We start from the raw sequence: 21944 nt of genomic DNA, 5'->3' as shown, positions 1-21944 counted from the left end.
CAAGGGAACTTTGAGTGCACCTTTGAATTTTTTTTTCCCTTTGTCAGCCTGGTAACCTCTTCCATGACAGAGCACTGAGTGAAAGGCCTACTTCCACAGACTGGTGTCAGGCAATCTAACGATGTGTCCTGCATGCAGGAGCCAAGTGTGAGCAATTACAGCCGCAGTGCTGAGGCTGTGGGCTTGGCAGTCTTCACATGCCACAAGTGTATTTACCCGTGAGCGTAGGACATCCCTGACTGGTTTCTTTGTCTTTTACTCCAGCTTTTTGTGTCTACCTTCTTTGTCTCTGGACATGAATTATTCTAACTCCAGATGGTCAAAGGAGAAGCTGCAAGAAACATAACCTTGCCTGAGATTGGGATAGACAATAGACAATAGGTGCAGGAGGAGGCCATTCAGCCCTTCGAGCCAGCACCACCATTCAATGTGATCATGGCTAATCATTCTCAATCAGTACCCCATTCCTGCCTTCTCCCCATACCCCCTGACTCCGCTATCCTTAAGAGCTCTATCTAGCTCTCTCTTGAATGCATTCAGAGAATTGGCCTCCACTGCCCTCTGAGGCAGAGAATTCCACAGATTTACAACTCTCTGACTGAAAAGGTTTTTCCTCATCTCAGTTCTAAATGGCCTACCCCTTATTCTTAAACTGTGGCCCCTGGTTCTGGACTCCCCCAACATTGGGAACATGTTTCCTGCCTCTAACGTGTGCAAGCCCTTAATAATCTTATATGTTTCGATAAGATCCCCTCTCATCCTTCTAAATTCCAGTGTATACAAGCCTAGTCGCTCCAGTCTTTCAACATATGACAGTCCCGCCATTCCGGGAATAAACCTAGTAAACCTACGCTGCACGCCCTCAATAGCAAGAATATCCTTCCTCAAATTTGGAGATCAAAACTGCACACAGTACTCCAGGTGCAGTCTCACTAGGACTCTGTACAACTGCAGAAGGACCTCTTTGCTCCTATACTCAACTCCTCTTGTTATGAAGGACAACATTCCATTGGCTTTCTTCACTGCCTGCTGTACCTGCATGCTTCCTTTCAGTGACTGATGCACTAGGACACCCAGATCTCATTGTATGTCCCCTTTTCCTAACTTGACACCATTCAGATAATAATCTGCCTTCCTATTCTTACCACCAAAGTGGATAACCTCACACTGATCCACATTAAACTGCATCTGCCATGCATCCGCCCACTCACACAACCTGCCCAAGTCACCCTGCAACCTCATAGCATCTTCCTCACAGTTCACACGGCCACCCAGCTTTGTATCATCTGCAAATTTGCTAATGGTACTTTTAATCCCTTGATCCAAGTCATTAAGAAGGTATTTATTCACAAAATGCTGGAGTAACTCAGCAGGTCAGGCAGCATCTCTGGAGAGAAGGAATGGGTGACGTTTCGGGTCGAGACCCTTCTCCAAGTCATTAATGTATATGGCAGCCTGCAAAAGACATCTGGACGTTAGGACATCCAAATTCCAAAGATCAGGTAACAAGCTTTCACCAGCGGGGCTAATGCAGCTTCACTTAAATCAGCAATTGTCAAAAATGTTCAGCATCATTCCTATCCCAAAGAAAACCAGATGAAGGAAAATGTTTGAAGGTTGCCGGTATTTATTGATGTGGAGTAAGAATCCTGATGGAGGCACATTTTTCACTTAGAGATGCATCTGGATGCACACCTGTGTCCAATATGGCACAGACTGAAGCACTTTGCAGTCTGCAAACTGCCAGCCAGCAGTGGCAACCGTGTTAACATTTACAGGAATTTAGATCATCGTGGCAAGAGACTCCATCATAATTTGCAGGTGGATAAACTACACCAAGGCCATCCAAAATGTACCAAAGATAGACACAAAATGCTGGGGTAGCTCAGCGAGACAGGCAGCATCTCTGAAGAAGGGTCTTGACACAAAACGTCACCCATTCCTTCTCTCCAGAGATGCTGCCTGTCCCGTGCTCTATCTCTACGGCCTTAAGTCTAAAGCGAGCTATCTCCATGAGAGACATGTGCATCTTTCTCCATATCTGATCTGCACTTTCACTTTCCTTGTCATAATCAATTACCGTAAAAACTCCAGTAACTTACAACCTTAACGAACCAAATTTTCCAAACTGTAATGAAAGCATTTACAAGAAACCTTGTTTACTGGCTTTGCTCAGATAATTAGTTTAGAGATAATGACCTTCAATAATTGATAAGTGAATGCAGTATTTACCGAAGTTATAATAACATGTCATCAGAACTTCCTTTGTAGTAATGGTCACGGCTAACTGGACCATTTATAGCCAGAGTCTCACAGCGTGGAAACAGGCCCTTCAGCCCAACTTGCCCACACCTGCCAACGTGTCCCATCTACACTAGTTCCAGCTGCCTGCATTTAGCCCAAATCTCTCCAAACCTGTCCTATCCTAGTAATAATATGCCTTTATTGTCATTGTACAAACAGTATAACAAAATTAGAAGTGCTACATCTGAAACAGTGCGACAGTGCAAATCTTCCAAAAACAATCGCACAAACATAGGAACCAACACAATAAGTACCTGTCTAAACGTTCCGATAGTAACTGCCGTGACTACCTCCTCTGGCAGATCATTCCGTACAGCCACCACCCTTTTGTGAAAAAGTTACCCCTCGGGTTCCTATTAAATCTTTCCCCCCTCTGGTTCTTGATCCTCCTATTCTGGGCAAGGGGAAGAATAGGGAGATTGGTTTTAAAATAGAGAATCAAAAAGCTCCTGGAACAGATCGCTACATATTGAAAGCAGATTGAGAGGAAACACGGTTTCATGTACCACTGCTGTACAATGGTTGAGTGGAGGCCTACATGTGCTGGGCACGGCTCATCTGAAGAGCTCAGTCCAGACAATGATCTCTGCTTTCATTCCCTCTGTTTGTAAAATTTATGAGGAGGAATGCACAGAGTATTTGACTTAAGAGTGGAGGAATCGAGAATCAGGCAACATAAGTTAAAATGGGGGGTGGAGGGGGGAATATTTAATAAAAACCTGAGTGGTAACTTTTATTACACAAAGGGTGGTGGGTGCATGGAACGAGCTACCAGGAGGTAGTTGAGACAGGTACTATCATAACATTTAAGAGACATTTGGACAGGTACATGGGTAGGATAGGTGAGAGCGATATGGGCCAAGCGCAGGCAGGTGTGGTTAGTGTAGATGGGGCATGTTGGTCGGTGTGGGCAAGTTGGGCTGATGGGCAAGTTTCCGCATTCTATGACTCTATGAGGAATGTTATCAAACAGTATCAGTCAGAATAGTTAAAGAAGACCTTGACAAGATATAGGGATATTTACAAATGAGCATGAAACATCTTTTGGCCAATTTCCTGCTGAGGTGTAGAACGAATCCATAGGGTTCCGTGGGTTTTGTGCTGTTTACTCGACATTTTGCATATTCTGCAGAAATCTAAATAAAGAAAAGTCCAAGAACATCTTGAACCAAATTTGGCTTCCAAAGTTGAGTCAAAAATGCAGCTGGATTAAAACCTTCACTCTGACACTGATCAGGAAGAATGGGCTTTGGGCAAAACACAGTGTACTTGTGTACTTCACTGATCCAGCAAGATGAGTTCACACAAGTGGGAGATAACACCAGGGTGGAGATTTAAGGAACCAAGAGATATTTTGGCCAATTTACTGGTGAGCTGTAGAACAATATAAGCTTTAGTTTTAGAGATTAAGAGATTTTAGATTTTTTTTAGATTTAGAGATACAGCGCGGAAACAGGCCCTTCGGCCCACCGGGTCCGCGCCGCCCAGCGATCCCCGCACATCAACACTATCCTACACACACTAGGGACAATTTTTTACATTTTGCCCAGCCAATTAACCTACATACCTGTACGCCTTTGGAGTGTGGGAGGAAACATAGAAACATAGAAAATAGGTGCAGGAGTAGGACATTCGGCCCTTCGAGCCTGCACCGCTATTCAATATGATCATGGCTGATCATCCAGCTCAGTAGCCTGTACCTGCCTTCTCGCCATACCCCCTGATCCCTTTAGCAAAAAGGGCCACATCTAACTCCCTCTTAAATATAGCCAATGAACTGGCCTCAACTACCTTCTGTGGCAGAGAATTCCACAGACTCACCACTCTCTGTGTGAAGAAATGTTTTCTCATCTCGGTCCTAAAAGACTTCCCCCTTATCCTTAAGCTGTGACCCCTGGTTCTGGACTCCCCCAACATCGGGAACAATCTTCCCGCATCTAGCCTCTCCAACCCCTTAAGAATTTTATATGTTTCTATAAGATCCCCCCTCAGTCTTCTAAATTCCAGCGAGTACAAGCCCAGTCTATCCAGTCTTTCCTCATATGCAAGTCCCGCCATCCCAGGGATTAATCTGGTGAACCTTCTCTCTACTCCCTCTAAGGCAAGAATGTCTTTCCTCAGGTTAGGAGACCAAAACTGCACACAATACTCCAGGTGCGGTCTCACCAAGGCCCTGTACAACTGCAGCAGAACCTCCCTGCTCCTAAACTCAAATCCTCTTGCTATGAATGCCAACATACCATTCGCTTTCTTCACTGCCTGCTGCACCTGCACGCTTGCTTTCAATGACTGGTGCACCATGACCCCCAGGTCACGTTGCATCTCCCCTTCTCCCAATCGGTCACCATTCAGGTAATGCTCTGCTTTCCTGTTCTTGCCGCCAAAGTGGATAACCTCACATTTATCCACATTATATTGCATCTGCCATGCATTTGCCCACTCGCCTAATCTATCCAAGTCACTCTGCAGCCTCCTAGCATCCTCCTCGCAGCTAACACTGCCACCCAGCTTCGTGTCATCTGCAAACTTAGAGATGTTGCATTCAATTCCCTCATCCAAATCATTAATATACACTGTAAATAACTGGGGTCCCAGCACTGAGCCTTGCGGTACCCCACTAGTCACTGCCTGCCATTCCGAAAAGTACCCGTTTATTCCTACTCTTTGCTTCCTGTCCGCCAACCAATTTTCTATCCACCTCAAAACTGAACCCTCAATACCGTGTGCTTTAAGTTTGTACACCAATCTCCTATGTGGGACCTTGTCGAAGGCCTTCTGAAAGTCCAGATATAACACATCGACTGGTTCTCCCTTATCCACTCTACTAGTTACATCCTCGAAAAATTCTATAAAATTCGTCAGACATGATTTGCCTTTGGTAAATCCATGCTGACTTTGTCCGATGATTTCACCACTTTCCAAATGTGATGCTATCACATCTTTAATAACTGACTCTAGCATTTTCCCCACTACCGATGTTAGGCTAACTGGTCTATAATTCCACGTTTTCTCTCTCCCTCCCTTTTTAAAAAGTGGGGTTACATTAGCTACACTCCAGTCCTCAGGAACTACTCCAGAATCTAAAGAGTTTTGAAAAATTATCACTAATGCATCCACTATTTCTGAGGCTGCTTCCTTAAGCACTCTGGGATGCAGCCTATCTGGCCCTGGGGATTTATCTGCCTTTAATCCATTTAATTTACCTAACACCACTTCCCGACTAACCTGGATTTCCCTCAGTTCCTCCATCTCATTAGACCACCGGTCCCCCGCTATTTCCGGCAGACGGTTTATGTCTTCCTTAGTGAAGACAGAACCAAAGTATTTGTTCAATTGGTCTGCCATCTCCTTGTTCCCTATGATCAATTCACCTGTTTCCGACTGCAAGGGACCTACATTTGCCTTAACTAATCTTTTTCTCTTGACATATCTATAAAAGCTTTTGCAGTCTGTTTTTATGTTCCTTGCCAGTTTTCCCTCATAATCTAGTTTCCCTTTCCTAATTAAGCCCTTTGCCCTCCTCTGCTGGACTCTGAATTTCTCCCAGTCCTCTGGTATGCTACTTTTTCTGGCTAATCTGTATACTTCATCTTTTGTTTTAATACTATCCTTGATTTCCCTTGTTAGCCACGGATGCACTACCTTTCCTGGTTTGTTCTTTTGCCAAACTGGGATGAACACTTGTTGTAGTTCATCCATGTGACCTTTAAATGCCTTCCATTGCATGTCCACCGTCAACCCTTTCAGCATCAATCGCCAGTCTATCTTGGACAATTCACGCCTCATACCCTCAAAGTTACCTTTCTTTAAGTTCAGAACACTTGTTTCTGTATCGACTTTGTCACTCTCCATCCTAATGAAGAACTCTACCATATTATGATCACTCTTGCCCAAGGGGCCTCGCACAACAAGACTGCTAACTAACCCTTCCTCATTACTCAATACCCAGTCTAGAATGGACTGTTCCCTTGTTGGTTCCTCGACATGTTGGTTTAGGAAACCATCTCTCAAACATTCCAAGAAATCCTCTTCCTCAGCACCCCTGCCAGTTTGGTTCACCCAATCTATATGTAGATTGAAGTCACCCATTATAACTGCTGCACCTTTAGTGCATGCATTTCTAATTTCCTGCTTGATGCCATCCCCAACCTCACTACTGCTGTTAGGTGGCCTGTACACAACTCCCACTAACGTTTTCTGCCCCTTAGTGTTTCGTAGCTCTACCCATATCGATTCCACTTCCTCCAAGCTAATGTCCTTCCTTTCCACTGCTTTAATCTCCTCTCTAACCAGTAACGCTACCCCACCTCCTTTTCCTTTCTGTCTATCCCGCCTGAATATAGAATATCCCTGGATGTTGAGCTCCCAGCCTTGGTCACCCTGGAGCCATGTCTCCGTAATCCCAACTATATCATAATCATTAATAACTATCTCCACATTTAATTCATCCACCTTATTACGTAAACTCCTTGCATTGAGACACAAAGCTTTCAGGCTTGTTTTTACAACTCTCTTACCCCTTATACAATTATGTTGAAAAGTGGCCCTTTTTGATTTTTGCCCTGGATTTGTCTGCCTACCACTTTTACTTTTCACCTTGCTACCTGTTGCTTCTACCCTCATTTTACACCCCTCTGTCTCTCTGCTCCTGCTCCCATCCCCCTGCCACATTAGTTTAAATCCTCCCCGACAGCACTAGCAAACACTCCCCCTAGGACATTGGTTCCATTCCAGCTCAGGTGCAGACCGTCCTGTTTGTAGATCTCTGAGAAAACCCACGCAGGTCATGGGGAGAACGTACAAACTCCGTACAGACAGAACCCATAGTCGGGATCGAACCTGGGTCTCTGGCGCTGCAAGCGCTGTAAGGCAGCAACTCTACCGCTGCACCACCGTGGGTTATGTGTGTTATGTGCTGTTTACTAGAGAGATGTGTGTTATGTGCTGTTTACTAGAGAGATTGCATTTTCTGCAGAAATCTTTATAAAGAAAGGTCTAAGAACATCTTGTGCCAAATTTGGCTTCCAACATTGATGGCAATATCTGACGTGTTCCTTTGATCAAACGAGCCCTACCAAAGATAAACTCAGTCTGTGTGGTAAACCATTTGATCATGAAGTTGAATTCAAGTTGGATCGAGACTTCAGGAAGTAAACTAACCAAATTAAATCGTGGGGTAGAAACAAGGAACTGCAGATGCTGGTTTTCCAAGAAAAGACACAAAATGCTGGAGTAATTCAACAGGTCAGGCAGCATTCCTGGAGAGCATAGATAGGTAACATTTCGGGTTGAGCGGTCCCAACCTGAAATATCACCTGTCCGTACTCTCTGAATTACTCCAGCATTTTGTGTCTTTCCAAATCAGATCATGTCTGACAAACACCTTCTCAAGTTCAGAAGTAGGCAATCCAAAAGTTAATCCCACCTGTCAGGAGGATGAGAAAGCTCCAAATACTGATTCGTACGCAGTGCATTGAATAGGTTTATTAGTATGTTGCTGTTGAAAGTGTCAGAAGTCTTTAGACAAAAATACATCTCTCATGGCAACGAATTCCACACGTTCACCACCCACCGCGTGAAATATTTCACCCCACCTCAGCTCTCTCTTGCAATGGTAACCCAACACCACGTCCCCTTGTTCTGGTCACGCTAACTAGGAAGGCACGCTTCGCTCACACACTGATGCATGCAGGACTGAAGTTTCTAAGTTGCAATTAGTTCACCATTCATTCTTCTTGGCTCTCGTGTAAAAAAACCTGGTTGACTTCATCTCCCCATAGAATCATCGGTTTCCCCACCGCCTTAGGAACCGGGCTGGAGAACGTTTACTCCCAATAAATACCTGCTACAATTTTGCACAAGCATCTCTGATGTGAGATTTCATCAAAAGCTTTCTGTAAAGACAAGTCTACTGATTCCCCTTTATCTAATCTTGTGATCACATCCTCAAAAAAACTCACATCGGTTTGTCAAACATAATTTCTTCCTTTCATAAATCCATATTGACGTTGTCTTATTCCATTGATACTTTCTAAGTGTTATCAATGCTCTATCATAAATTCTACTGTTCTCCCCGCTTCACAAGTTCACAAGTTATAGGAGGATAGTTAGGCTATTCGGCCTATCGAGTCCATTCAATCATGGCTGATCTCTGCCTCCGAATCCCATTTTCCTGCTCCTTCCCATAACTCTTCACACCCGTTCAAATCAAGAATTTGTCCATCTCTGCCTTAAAAATATCCACTGACGGCCTCCACTGCCCTCTGTGGCGATGAGTTCCACAGATTCACCATCCTCTGACTAAAGGGGTTCCCTCCTCACCTCCTTTCTAAAAGAGCGCTCTTTAATTCTGAGGCTGTGACCTCTGGTCCTAGACTCTCCCACCAGTGGAAACATGCTCTCCACACCCACTCTTTGTATGCCTTTCATTATTCCGTAAGGAGGTCCCCACTCAACCTTGTGATGATGGCCAACAGCCTCTTATTTCCCCTCCCCCCCCCTCCCATCCTTTTGTTGTGACTATGGGGTTAAAGCATGTGGTATTGTGGGGTAAAGGCTGACTAGACTGATTCATAGCCTAGCGGCAATGTTTATGAAGGGAAAATGAAATCAATGAGGTTACATTTGCCACACTACAATCTCTAGGTCGGCACGGTGACGCAGTGGTAGGCTTGCTGCCTTACAGCTCCAGAGACCCGGGTTCAATCCCGACTAAGGGTGCTGTCTGTACGGAGTTTGTACTTTCTCCCAGTGAACTGCGTGGGGTTTCTCTGAGATCATCGGTTTCCAAACACATACAGGTTTGTAGGTTAACTGGCTTGGTAAATGTAAAAATCGTCCCTGGTGTGTGTAGGATAGTGTTAATGTGTGGGGATCGCTGGTCGGCAGCGCTGTTTCCGCGCTGTATCTCTAAACTAAACTAAACTAAGAAAACTGGGAAATGATAACCAATGCCTCCACTATTTCCATGGATAGCTCCTCTGCTAACCCAAGGGTTACTGGTAACTCCTGGGTTACTGGGCATTGATCAACTTTTTTCAGTGCCGTTACTTTTTCCATGGCTTTGTATTTACTCGTCTTTAGTTTTTCACCTTCATTAGACTCTTCGTTCACTAACGTTTCTGGATGGTTACTTCAGACCTTTCCCATATTCTTCTTCCTGGTGCTTCCAGATGTTTCTAAACTAACCAAGGTTTTTTCCATTGGGGAAAAGGTTGGGTCATAATATCCTCGCACTGTTATGGCTGCAAAATCCACAAAATCCTTCAACTTCACTGGAAGAATAAACAGCCCGGGGGGGTGGCAGTGTGGCCGGTGGAACAACGGTAGAGTTGCTGCCTCACAGCGCCAGGATCCGGGTTCGATCCTGACCATGGGGCTGTCTGTACGGAGTTTGTATGTTCTCCCCGTGACCACGTGGGTTTTCTCTGGGAGCTCCGGTTTCCTCCCACTCTCCAAAGACGTCCACGTTTTCGAGGTTAATTGGCTTTGGTAAAGTTGTAAAGTGTCCCTCGCGTGTAGGATAGTGTGAGTGTGCGGGGTGATCGCTGGTCGGCATGGACTTGATGGACCGAAGGGCATGTTTCCGCGCTGTATCTCTAAAGTCTAAAGGACCAAGGAACGCCTGTGTAAGCAGTGGAAGGGGCAGACTACCTGACAAAGGACCCACCCATGCACTCACCCACATCAGGCACCACCTGCCCCAGCATTTACCTCTTTAGTCACCACATTGGTCTATGAAGCTGATGCTTTAGACTTTAGACTTTGGAGATACAGCGTGGAAACAGGCCCTTTCGACCCACCGGGTCCATGCTGACCAGCGATCCCCGTACACTAACACGATCCTACAACGCACTACAATGCTGGAAACTATATTCTGCACTCTGTATCTTCCCCTTTGCTCTATCTTTCGTGCTTGAGTTTGAACTGATTGTATCGTTGTTGGCAACATCTCATAAGATCATAAGCTCATAGGTGCTAGGAGCAGAATTAGGCCATTCAGCCCATCCAGTCTACTCCGCCATTCAATCATGGCTGATCCATCTCTCCCTTCTAAGCCCATGTTTAGATAGCATGCAAAACAAAGGTTTTAACTTTGACAATAATAAACCTAAATCTAAACTCCACAAAGCCATGGTGAAAGCAAGGTATCATCGATTTCAAAAGACTGCTTAAGATGATTTAACCCGGCACTTTTAACACCGTCAATAACAATGGCTTTGTAAAGTGTTTCAGATGCTGAAGTTGCTGTTGGTCATCAATTTTTTATATAGCTTTTGTAAAGGACAGAGTGCATTTTAGGCTTTATTACTCACTGCATGTGTGGACGTATCTGAAATGGCAGTGTAATGACCATCTGGAGTAATAGTGCTGCCTGTTCCCTTTATATGCCAAGGTTTTTCACCTCACCACTCACAAGGATCACAATCGATTGGTTTTAATGAACTGGTCTTACACTTCAGGTTATGGGCTTGGAGGCTCTTCAAAGCTTTCTCCAAAATAGACAAATGACTGGCACAGTATCACAGCTGCTAACAGGCAAAGTGACAGGAGGATAAGTTCTTGAGGCACTGAGAGACATTGGGAAAACATGTAGGAAAGAACTGCAGATGCTGGTTTAAATCGAAGGTAGACACAAAATGCTGGAGTAACTCAGCGGGTCAGGCAGCATCTCTGGAGAGAAGGAATGGGTGACGTTTTGGGTCACAGATATAGTTGCCAAGGGAAAAGCAGAAGGGAAATTTTGCCTGTTCAGGTCAAAACCCGAAACGTCACCCATTCCTTCTCTCCAGAGATTCTGCCTGACCCGCTGAGTTACTCCAGCATTTTGTGTCCACCATTGGGAAAACGTACAGTGCATTCAGAAAGTATTCAGACCCCTTCACCTTTTCCACATTTTGCTACGTTACAGTCTTATTTAAAAATGGATTAAATTCATTTTTTTTAAATCATCAATCTCCACACAATACCCCACAATAAAAAAGCGAAAACAGGTGTTTAGAAAATTTTGCAAAGTAATTAAAAAGAAATAACTGAAATATCCCATTTACATAAATATTCAGACCCTTTATTCAGTACTTTGATGAGGCACCTTTGGCAGCGATTACAGCCTCAAGTCTTCTTGGGTACGACGCTACAAGCTTGGCACACCTGTATTTGGGTGTGCCATTCCCATTCTTCTCTGCAGATCCTCTCAAGCTCTGTCAGGTTGGATGGGGAGCGTTGATGCAAAAATTTCTAAAAACCTGTTTTCATTTTTATATTATGGGGTATTATGTGTAGATTGATGATAATTAAAAAAAGAATTTAATCCATTTTAAAATAAGGCTGTAACGTAGCAAAATGGGAAAAAAGTGAGGGGGTCTGAATACTTTCTGAATGCACTGTATCATCTCACCTGCTATCGGTATGGGTTTATTAATGCCATGTGTACCGAGAAACAGTGTGATTCTTTCTTTTGCCAGCCATCAAGGCAGATTATACCATTACAGAAGTGGTATAATAAACTGTGACAATAAACTAAACTGAGGGTGCAGTTTTGGTTGGAGATAAGGCCATAAGATCATAAGGGATAGGAGCAGAATTCGGCCATTCGGCCCATCAAGGCTACTCCGCCATTCAATCTTGGTGATCGCCGATCGGCTTGGACACGGTGGGCCAAAGCGGCAGTTTCGTGTTTTATCGCTAAAGTCTAAAAGTTGATCAACTGAGCTCATGCCACTTGTCTGGCCCATCCCAGCTGTTACCAGGCAACTGAACTATCCTACAGCAACCAGAGAGCAGTGCTGAACTACCATCCACCTCATCGGGGACCCTCGGACTAACTTTGATTGGACTTTACTGGCTTTACCTTGCACTAAACCTCATTCCTTTATCATGTATCTGTACACTGCGAATGGCTCGATTGTAATCACGTATTGTCCTTCTGCTGGCTGGATAGCACGCAACAAAAGCTGTTCACTGTACCTCGGTACACGTGACAATAAACTCAACTGAATTGAACTGATATCTCTCCAACCTTTTCCCATTCCAATTTGCCAAATGCCAGCGTGGTGTTACCTGCAGAATGTAACCACGAATGTAGTCTTGCATGGTCCAGCCCAACGAGTGCAAGATCTGGAGAACTTCGTCTTGCTTGAGAACACTGAACAGTCGGTCCAGCAGAATTTTCAGCCGGATTGGAATGGCCTGGGTTCCGTACAGCATTAGACTACTAATGTCAAACACCACATTTGACTGGACTATCTCAACCTGGCTCTGCTGGTACAGATGATTCACTCGGAGCTTATCCAGGGCTGCAGGGGGATAAAAAAACACAAACATTTTATGAAACGACTGGAAACATGGAAAAAGTCCCTGATTTTGACAAGCGCAACCTTATCTTACAGTAAGATGCAATAAATTGAAGACATGTTTGAACAGGCAAAATTTCCCTTCTGCTTTTCCCTTGGCAACTATATCTGTCTGTTAAAGACTTTTGAATTGGTAAATAATTATGTTTGAACTCGCCAAGCCTATTGAAGAACAGAGCTCACATTAAAAAAACTTTAATGGAAGGATACCCAATCCTTACTTTACGTGGCGGATCTGAGAAGTTCAATTTTCTTCTTGCTTTTTTCAATTATTCAATCCAAGTGGCATTAGCCCTATGTACACTCTTCTTTAGTTTAGTTTACTCCAGAGAAACAAACCCTTCGGCCCACAGAGTCCGTGCGGACTGGTGATCACCTCGTACACTAGCACTATCCTACCCACTAGATACAATTTACAAGTTACAATAGCCAATTACCCTACAAACCTGCACGTCTTTGGAGTGTGGGAGGAAACCGGAGCACCCTGTGAAAACCCACGCGGTCACAGGATGAACATACAAACTCCATACAGACAGCACCCGTAGTCAGGATTGAACCTGGGTTTCTGGCACGGTAAGGCAGTAACTACCGCTGCGCCACCGTGCCACCCTCTTTCGGGACTTTTTTGAGCTCCTTACATCAGCATCAGCAGAAGGTCATAAGAACGTCTGCAGATTATCAGTTCCAACTTCAAAGGACATACACAATAGACAATAGGTGCAGGAGTAGGCCATTCAGCCCTTCGAGCCAGCACCGCCATTCAATGCGATCATGGCTGATCACTCTCAATCAGTACCCCGTTCCTGCCTTCTCCCCATACCCCCTCACTCCGCTATCCTTAAGAGCTCTATCCAGCTCTCTCTTGAAAGCATCCAACGAACTGGCCTCCACTGCCCTCTGAGGCAGAGAATTCCACACCTTCACCACTCTCTGACTGAAAAAGTTCTTCCTCATCTCCGTTCTAAATGGCCTACCCCTTACTCTCAAACTGTGGCCCCTTGTTCTGGACTCCCCCAACATTGGGAACATGTTATCTGCCTCTAATGTGTCCAATCCCCTAATTATCTTATATGTTTCAATAAGATCCCCCCTCATCCTTCTAAATTCCAGTGTATACAAGCCCAATCGCTCCAGCCTTTCAACATACGACAGTCCCGCCATTCCGGGAATTAACCTAGTGAACCTACGCTGCACGCCCTCCATAGCAAGAACATCCTTCCTCAAATTTGGAGACCAAAACTGCACACAGTACTCCAGGTGCGGTCTCACCAGGGCCCGGTACAACTGTAGAAGGACCTCTTTGCTCCTATACTCAACTCCTCTTGTTACGAAGGCCAACATTCCATTGGCTTTCTTCACTGCCTGCTGAACCTGCATGCTTCCTTTCATTGACTGATGCACTAGGACACCCAGATCTCGTTGAACTCCCCCTCCTCCTAACTTGACACCATTCAGATAATAATCTGCCTTTCTATTCTTACTTCCAAAGTGAATAACCTCACACTTATCTACATTAAACTGCATCTGCCATGTATCCGCCCACTCACACAACCTGTCCAAGTCACCCTGCAGCCTTATTGCATCTTCCTCACAATTCACACTACCCCCCAACTTAGTATCATCTGCAAATTTGCTAATGGTACTTTTAATCCCTTCGTCTAAGTCATTAATGTATATCGTAAATAGCTGGGGTCCCAGCACCGAACCTTGCGGTACCCCACTGGTCACTGCCTGCCATTCCGAAAGGGACCCATTTATCCCCACTCTTTGCTTTCTGTCTGTCAACCAATTTTCTATCCATGTCAGTACCCTACTCCCAATACCATGTGCCCTAATTTTGCCCACTAATCTCCTATGTGGGACCTTGTCGAAGGCTTTCTGAAAGTCGAGGTACACCACATCCACTGACTCTCCCTTGTCAATTTTCCTAGTTACATCCTCAAAAAATTCCAGTAGATTTGTCAAGCATGATTTCCCCTTCGTAAATCCATGCTGACTCGGAATGATCCCGTTACTGCTATCCAAATGCTCAGCAATTTCGTCTTTTATAATTGACTCCAGCATCTTCCCCACCACTGATGTCAGACTAACTGGTCTATAATTACCCGTTTTCTCTCTCCCTCCTTTCTTAAAAAGTGGGATAACATTTGCTATCCTCCAATCCACAGGAACTGATCCTGAATCTATAGAACATTGAAAAATGATCTCCAATGCTTCCACTATTTCTAGAGCCACCTCCTTAAGTACTCTGGGATGCAGACCATCAGGCCCTGGGGATTTATCAGCCTTCAGTCCCATCAGTCTACCCAAAACCATTTCCTGCCTAATGTGGATTTCCTTCAGTTCCTCCATCACCCTAGGTTCTCCGGCCCCTAGAACATTTGGGAGATTGTGTGTATCTTCCTCAGTGAAGACAGATCCAAAGTAACGGTTTAACTCGTCTGCCATTTCTTTGTTCCCCATAATAAATTCCCCTGCTTCTGTCTTTAGACACTTATGATCAAGCCACCAAGGAATTGCCCCGAAGCCCCCCAGCATTGGCATCCGTGAACAGGCACTGCTCTTTATCAAGCAGGATTGGATTGATGAGAACAAACACAAGATCCATGAATTAATCAACCACAAACACGAGGTGTTCCTGGATCAGAAACTCCATCACGTCGCACGGGAAAGAAAAAACAACTTTACAGGCAAGCAAACACCAAACTCCAGCACTAAGCCAATGTTTTTGTGCCGACCGTGAACACAGCGATGGATGGGAAGAACACGAGAGGCTCAGTGACCCGCTGATACCCATGAAATGCCAAGGGTCTTAAGGGCTGCCAAGGTTATCTAAGGCTGGAACACCCGTAGTGACACCACAGAGCAAAGAATGGAGGTGAACTTATCACGGACAGAGAGGGTGGCCATGACCACTGTAAGGAACACTAGTGCAGCGGTAGAGTTGATGTCTTACAACGCCAGAGACCCGAGTTCGATTCCGACTACGGGTGCCATCCATGTGGAGTTTGCACGTTCTCCCCCTGATCTGCGTGGGTTTTCTCCGGGTGCTCCGGTTTCCTCCCACACTCCAAAGACGTACAGGTTTGTAGGTTAATTGACTCTGATAAAAATTGTAAATTGTCCCAAGTGTGTAAGGATAGTGTTAGTGTACGGGTGATCGATCACTGGTCGGCGTGGACTCGGTGGGCTGAGGGGCCTGTTTCCACACTGTATCTCTAAACTAAACTAAACTTTGAAGACGTCCTTATCTGTGACATTGCCCACAACATGAGTGCCCCTGATTGTAACTACACAGAAGACTAACAAAACACAAGTATTCCAGCCAATGAACTACTGAATATTATTTTGTTACTCAAACACACCTTTAAAAATAATATTAAAGGACAAATCATACAAGTGCACTACTTTGTACAGTGGCAGGAACTATAAGGCCTCAAAATTACTGTTTCCAATAAAAGGTTTCTTCTGTTGGAAACTAACTGTAAATGTAGCTTTGTTTTCAAAACGCAGCACGACAGCAAGGAATTAAATGCATGGATCACCTCCAAAATTAGAGAGGTAAAAAAGACTGCAGGAAATTTGGAGTGCAGTCGACAATTCTGCTCAACCTGCCATCGGAAAGTTATCTTAAACTGCAAAGAGTGCAAAAAAAGATTTACAAGGATGTTTTACCGAGATTGGAGGGTAAGAGATAGACGGAGAGGATGGATGTGCCAGGACTATTTCCATGGACCGTAGAGTGGTGGGATGATCTTATAGAGTTTACAAAATCACGAGGCATCGATACGGTGAATGATCACAGGGGAGGGGAGTCTAAAACTTTAAGGTGAGAGGGGGAAGATTTAAAAGGGACCAACCTTTTTGCACACGCTGTGTATAAATGGAATGAGTTGCCAGAGGAAGTAGCAGAGGCAGGTACAATTATGACATTTAAAAGACACGTGGACAAATACATGGATGGGAAAGGTTTGGAGGGATATGGGCCAGATACAGACAAGTGGCACTAGCACGGTTAGGCAACTCAATTGGCAAGGGCGAGTTGGCTAAAGAAATTCCTCCTCATCTCCTTCCCAAAAGAACGTCCTTTAATTCTAAGGCTACAACCTCTAGTCCTAGACTCTCCCACCAGTGGAAACATCCTCTCCACATCCACTCTATCCAAGCCTTTCATTATTCTGTATGTTTCAATGAGGCCCCCCCTCATTCTTCTAAACTCCAGCGAATACAGGCCCAGTGCCGACAAACGCTCATCACATGTGATTGCATTATAATATAGGTGCGGCTTAGGGTGTTGCGATGAATACCGCATGTTGTCAAATGGATAGGAACAATGTTCCACCTTTGTGCGGATCCCATTGATGGCTAAAGGATGTCAGCAGCTCCAGCGATGCTTACCATGTACCACCCATCCATGTTTACAATGGTCACATTGACGGACGTTGATCTTCCCTGCTTGGAAGCACTCACAGTTACAGTTGACCAGTGTACAGCGAATAGCCTGGAAACAGAGAGAGAGTCATCCACAACGCATACCAAGCCTCCGCCCACATTGCACGAGTGGCACTACCTTTATGTGCAGAAAAGAACCACAGGTGCTGGTTTATACCAAAAATAGACACACAAATGCTAGAGCGACTCAGAGCGGGTCAGGCAGCATCTTTGGAGAACATGGATTGGTGATGCATCGGTTCTGAAGAAGGGTTCTGACCCGAAACATCACCGATTCCTTTTCTCCATCTGTTTTGACTATGTGTAAGGGGATATGGTCAAACTCCAAGAAACCTCTATCTAATTCAGAGCAGCACGGTGGCGCAGCGGGTAGAGCTGCTGTATCACAGCGACAGAGACCCAGGTTCGATCCTGACCTCGGGTGCTGTCTGTGTGGAGTTTGCATGTTCTCCCTGTGACCGCGTGGGTTTTCTCCGAGTGCTCCAGTTTCCCCCCACATCTCCAAGATGTGCAGGTATGTAGGTTAATTGGTGTCTGTAAAATTGTCCCTAATGTGCAGGGAGTGGATGAGAAAGTGGGATAATGTAGAACTAGTGTGAACTGGTGATTGATGGTCGGCGTGGACTCAGTGAGCCAAAGAGCTCGTTTATCTAAACTAACCAACTAAATTAATTGAAAAACTAAACTGACGTAAACTAATTGTTCAGAAACCACAATGGTTTGCTATCTCCCTCACGATGTCCTGTTTCCCACTCGACCTTTAAATTCACTCCCGTGGTCTCTTTAATCTCGGCAAGTTCACTGGAGAATTTATTATACTTCTATGCATCTTCGTAGAAAGGAAATTAAAAGTGTTTTGGTTTGCTAATAGGAATCAGATCTAATAGTCCTTAAAATCTGCAAGTGTAAACAGCCAAAGTGCCTAAGGTGTTGGATGAGCAAGGTTCAATTGTATACAGGACATATCTAAACTCCCATTGCAAAGAAACTGGCCAGGATTTATGCAGCAAAACATTTTGGAGGCAGCATTTTCTTTGCATGTCCACTGAAGTTTGTACTTTGGCAGAACCACACCACCCCATTCAGTCCAATTATCTCTCAGCTGCTTGCTGGTAGGATTTGGAGTAAAGGAAACATATGCAGTTTTTGACAATACATTTTAGGAAAATGTTTCATCTTCAAAAAAACTTGCCAAAAAAATATTAAAGTAAGCTTGGTATTGGATTTGCAACTTCCTGCGGATGGCCTGAATTTGTGGAACATACTTTGACGCTTCAGTTATTAATCAAAAGTGACTCAATCTGCAACGTTCTTTCCAACTTCGCCTCATGTTAACTTTCCTGGAATTTCATTTCAAGCTTTATAACCTCAGAGCTAACCAATGGACTGATGGGCTTTTTCTGTGTTATGACTTGTATGTGGGACCCATACTCAACAAAGTGAACACACTCAAAACTGTTTACTCCAGAATTTGTTTGTTCCTACCTTCAACTGTTTAAGTTATTCCGTGAGCAGTGCTGAACTACTATTTTACTATTTACCTCTTCGGTGACCCTCGGACTATCCTTGATCGGACTTTGCTGGCTTTACCTTGCACTAAACGTTATTCCTTTATCATGTCTCTGAACACTGTAAATGGCTCAATTGTAATCAGGTATTGTCTCTCTGCTAAATGGTTCGCATGCAACAAAAGCTTTTCACTGTACCTCGGTGCACGTGACAATAAATTAAACTGAGTGAACTGTTATTCCTGGATGTTTTTCTTTAACTCTTACTGTTCCCTGGCATTTCAGTATTAGTAACGTTTTCAGTCAGATAGTTGTAAATCTGTGGAATTCACTGCCTCAGAAGGCAGTGGAGGCCAATTCTCTGGATGCTTTCAAGAGAGAGCTAGATAGAGCTCTTAAAGATAGCGTAGTCTGGGGGTACGGGGAGAAGGCAGGAATGGGGTACTGATTGTGAATGATCAGCCATGATCACATTTAATGGCGGTGCTGGCTCGAATGGCGTAGTCCTGCACCTATTGTCTATTGTCTATTGTCTATTGTCTAGACTGAGTGATGGGCTTGGACACGCTGGGTTTTAAACAAGATAGAAAGCAAAAAGGAATCTTTTTGGATTTTTTTTAACCAATGATTGCAAGTTTAAATTGTGAATGTGAACTTGTCTGAAGAAGGGTCTCGACCCAAAATGTCGCCCATTCCTTCTCTCCATGGATGCTGCCTGTCCCGCTGAGTTACTCCAGCTTTTTGTGTCTATCTTTGGTTTAAACATACACATTGTAATGTGAAAGTTGCACATCAATTTACCAATTTGCCTTTTTCAGACGAAGGGACAGGTTTTAAGTTTCTCTTCAGCGATGTGAGGATAAACTGTGGTTCTGTGGAAACCAGATATGAGGGACAAGCAAAATTGACTCAAATGTTGGCTGATTTCTCTATGGATCAAGCATTGTACTGTGGTTTATCAAGAGAAATGGTCTTTAGTTTTTATTGTCATACCAGCCATCATTTACTTTTGGAACCCATATACAATTTGCTCATTAAATGTCAAAGATGTGGAACATGTTTTAACTAAAAAGATTAATTGACCAAGAATTCTTGAGCCCTGGTTTGCTCAATGCAGATGCTCGCACACACACACGCGCACACACACGCACGCACACACACATACCGCACGCGCACACACGCAAACAACACACATACCACACGCACACACGCAAACAACACACCAGAAACAATCATCTAGCTCCAAAAATGCTAGATAAATCAGCACATTAGCAAAAGTAAATCCAATCACGCATGTTAATGTTGCCGTTAAAGCCTGTAATTAATAATTATCCTGATGAATTCCTCCGGTATCTCTGAAATACCAAGCTGTATCTTTACAGCAGAGACGCTGACTGTAGGTCCAAGGTTTAACCCTTCACTACAGAGTGTCATGTTCCCCTTCCAAAGAAATTGAAAACAGATGTGATGCAGCAGGAGAATATCACTTGACAAAGCAATGCTTTCTGCAAGAAACCTCAAGACAGAATCCACTGCAATAATACGACTTACTTTGATTTGTAACAATAACTGTATACACAACAGTTTAATCTAATATAATACATACTAGCTGTTGAAAATGACAAGCGGGCAATTAATAGTTGAAAATGACACAGTCCAGGTTTTATTTTGGTGTGATTCGATACCCTAAACATCTCTGGCTTATGAAATTGTGTTTCCTCCGTACTGACTCTCTCAGTTGCACAATGGGAACATTGCCTCAGTAACAGGCTCTAGCGTAATACGAAAAATAGTCACTTTTCGACTTTGCCCACAGCTCTTGAACTGGCCGATCAGCCTCCTTCTAGCAGCAACCATAGCTCGAGATCAAAAGGGACAAGAAAATGGCATTTTCTCTCAGGCACATGAGGACGAGGGGCTTCGTTCAGAGTAAGATAGCTCGAACGACACTATACCGCACCTCTGAAGCTCAAACAGATTCACAAGCATCTTAATTAGGGTTGCTATCTGTCCTGTATTGGCCGGGACAACCGGTATTTTGGGCTAAATTAGTTTATCCCGTATGGGACCGCCCTTGTTCCGTATTAGTAGGGTTGCCAACTTCCTCACTCCCAAATAAGGGAGAAAGGGTGACGTCACCGCTCCGCGCCCCACGTGACCTCACCCAGCCAGCGGCCACGTGCTCCCGCTCCACCAATGGCGGCCGCCCGGGCCCGGGAGCACGTGGCCGCTGGCTGGGTGAGGTCACGCGGGGCGGTGACGTCACCCTTTGTCCCGTATTTGGAAGTGAGGAAGTTGGCAACCCTACTCTTAATTCATGTTTGGGAAACAAAAACTAATTTATGTTTGAGATTGTAAAGTCAGACAGAAACAAGATTTGTGGAACTGCTATCTGGAGGCAGTGTAGTCACAATGACAATGTTTCAGCTCTTTTTCAGGTTTATACAGCGTTTTTGTCCCAGGACATTGTGTACTAAAATAAAAACATGCTTTGCAGTTTTATTCAGTCAGTTCAATGTCATGGCTATAAAACTGTCTCAATGGTGCTTCATTGAGAAGCACAGTGAAATTATTTTTGTAGTCGCCTGCTTTGGCGCCATTCACAAAGTCCGGTCCCCCTGCTGAGCGTTATGGAGCTGGGCCCGATCCAGGCGAGACCCAGGCTACAGCACGGCCTCCAGCCTCCTCCCTCGTCTGGATCATCCAGTGAACCGTCGTCCCTCCTCTCGCCCGGCCTCCTTCGTGCACGCAATACATGTATGAAATGTGCAGGTGGGAACTGCAGATGCTGCTTTAAACCGAAGATAGACACAAAATGCTGGAGTAACTCAGCGGGTCAGGCAGCATCTCTGGAGAGAAGGAATGGGTGATGTTTTGGGTCGAAAGGTCGGGTCTGAAGAAGGGTCTCGTCCCGAAACATCACCCATTCCTCTCCAGAGATGCTACTTGTCCCGCTGAGTTGCTCCAGCATTTGGTGTGTAATACATGTACGAAATCAGCTTAAAATCTCGCTAATGTACAACAAGACCTACACGGGATGAGCCGGGACATTTGCAGCTCTGTTTTCTCTCTCACTCTCATGCCTTGATAATGTATATTATCCGGGTTAAACTAAACTAATGACCCCCCTCTAGTTTAAATTACTTTGCTCAATATAAAATTACTAGTGGAAGAGGGACTAGCCTTGATAGGACCACAATCTATCTTTTTGTTTTAATTTAGAGATACGGTGTGAAAACAGGCACTTTGGCCCACTGGGTCAGAGCCGACCAGTGATCGCCCCCCCCGTACACTGGTTCCATCTGACACGCTCGGGGCAATTTACAGA

The 21944-nt window shown here is 44.6% G+C and overlaps 1 protein-coding gene across 1 annotated transcript in view; it reads right to left on the bottom strand.

The window, feature by feature from the left end:
* LOC144608852 (zinc finger protein basonuclin-1-like) overlaps positions 1-21944 on the bottom strand; it is an 81170-nt gene that overhangs the window by 19461 nt on the left and 39765 nt on the right. Inside the window, exons 2-3 of the mRNA XM_078427031.1 lie at positions 17055-17157; positions 12364-12599 (exon numbers count right to left, since the gene is read on the bottom strand). Coding sequence (XP_078283157.1) covers positions 12364-12599; positions 17055-17157 — 339 coding nt within the window. The remainder of the gene's footprint in view (positions 1-12363; positions 12600-17054; positions 17158-21944) is intronic.

The sequence above is a fragment of the Rhinoraja longicauda genome, chromosome 33 (genome assembly GCF_053455715.1).
Source record: "Rhinoraja longicauda isolate Sanriku21f chromosome 33, sRhiLon1.1, whole genome shotgun sequence".
NCBI classification, from domain to species: domain Eukaryota; kingdom Metazoa; phylum Chordata; class Chondrichthyes; order Rajiformes; family Arhynchobatidae; genus Rhinoraja; species Rhinoraja longicauda.
The sequence above is the reverse complement of the archived record's forward strand: the minus strand, read 5'-3'. Positions and strand labels throughout refer to the sequence as shown.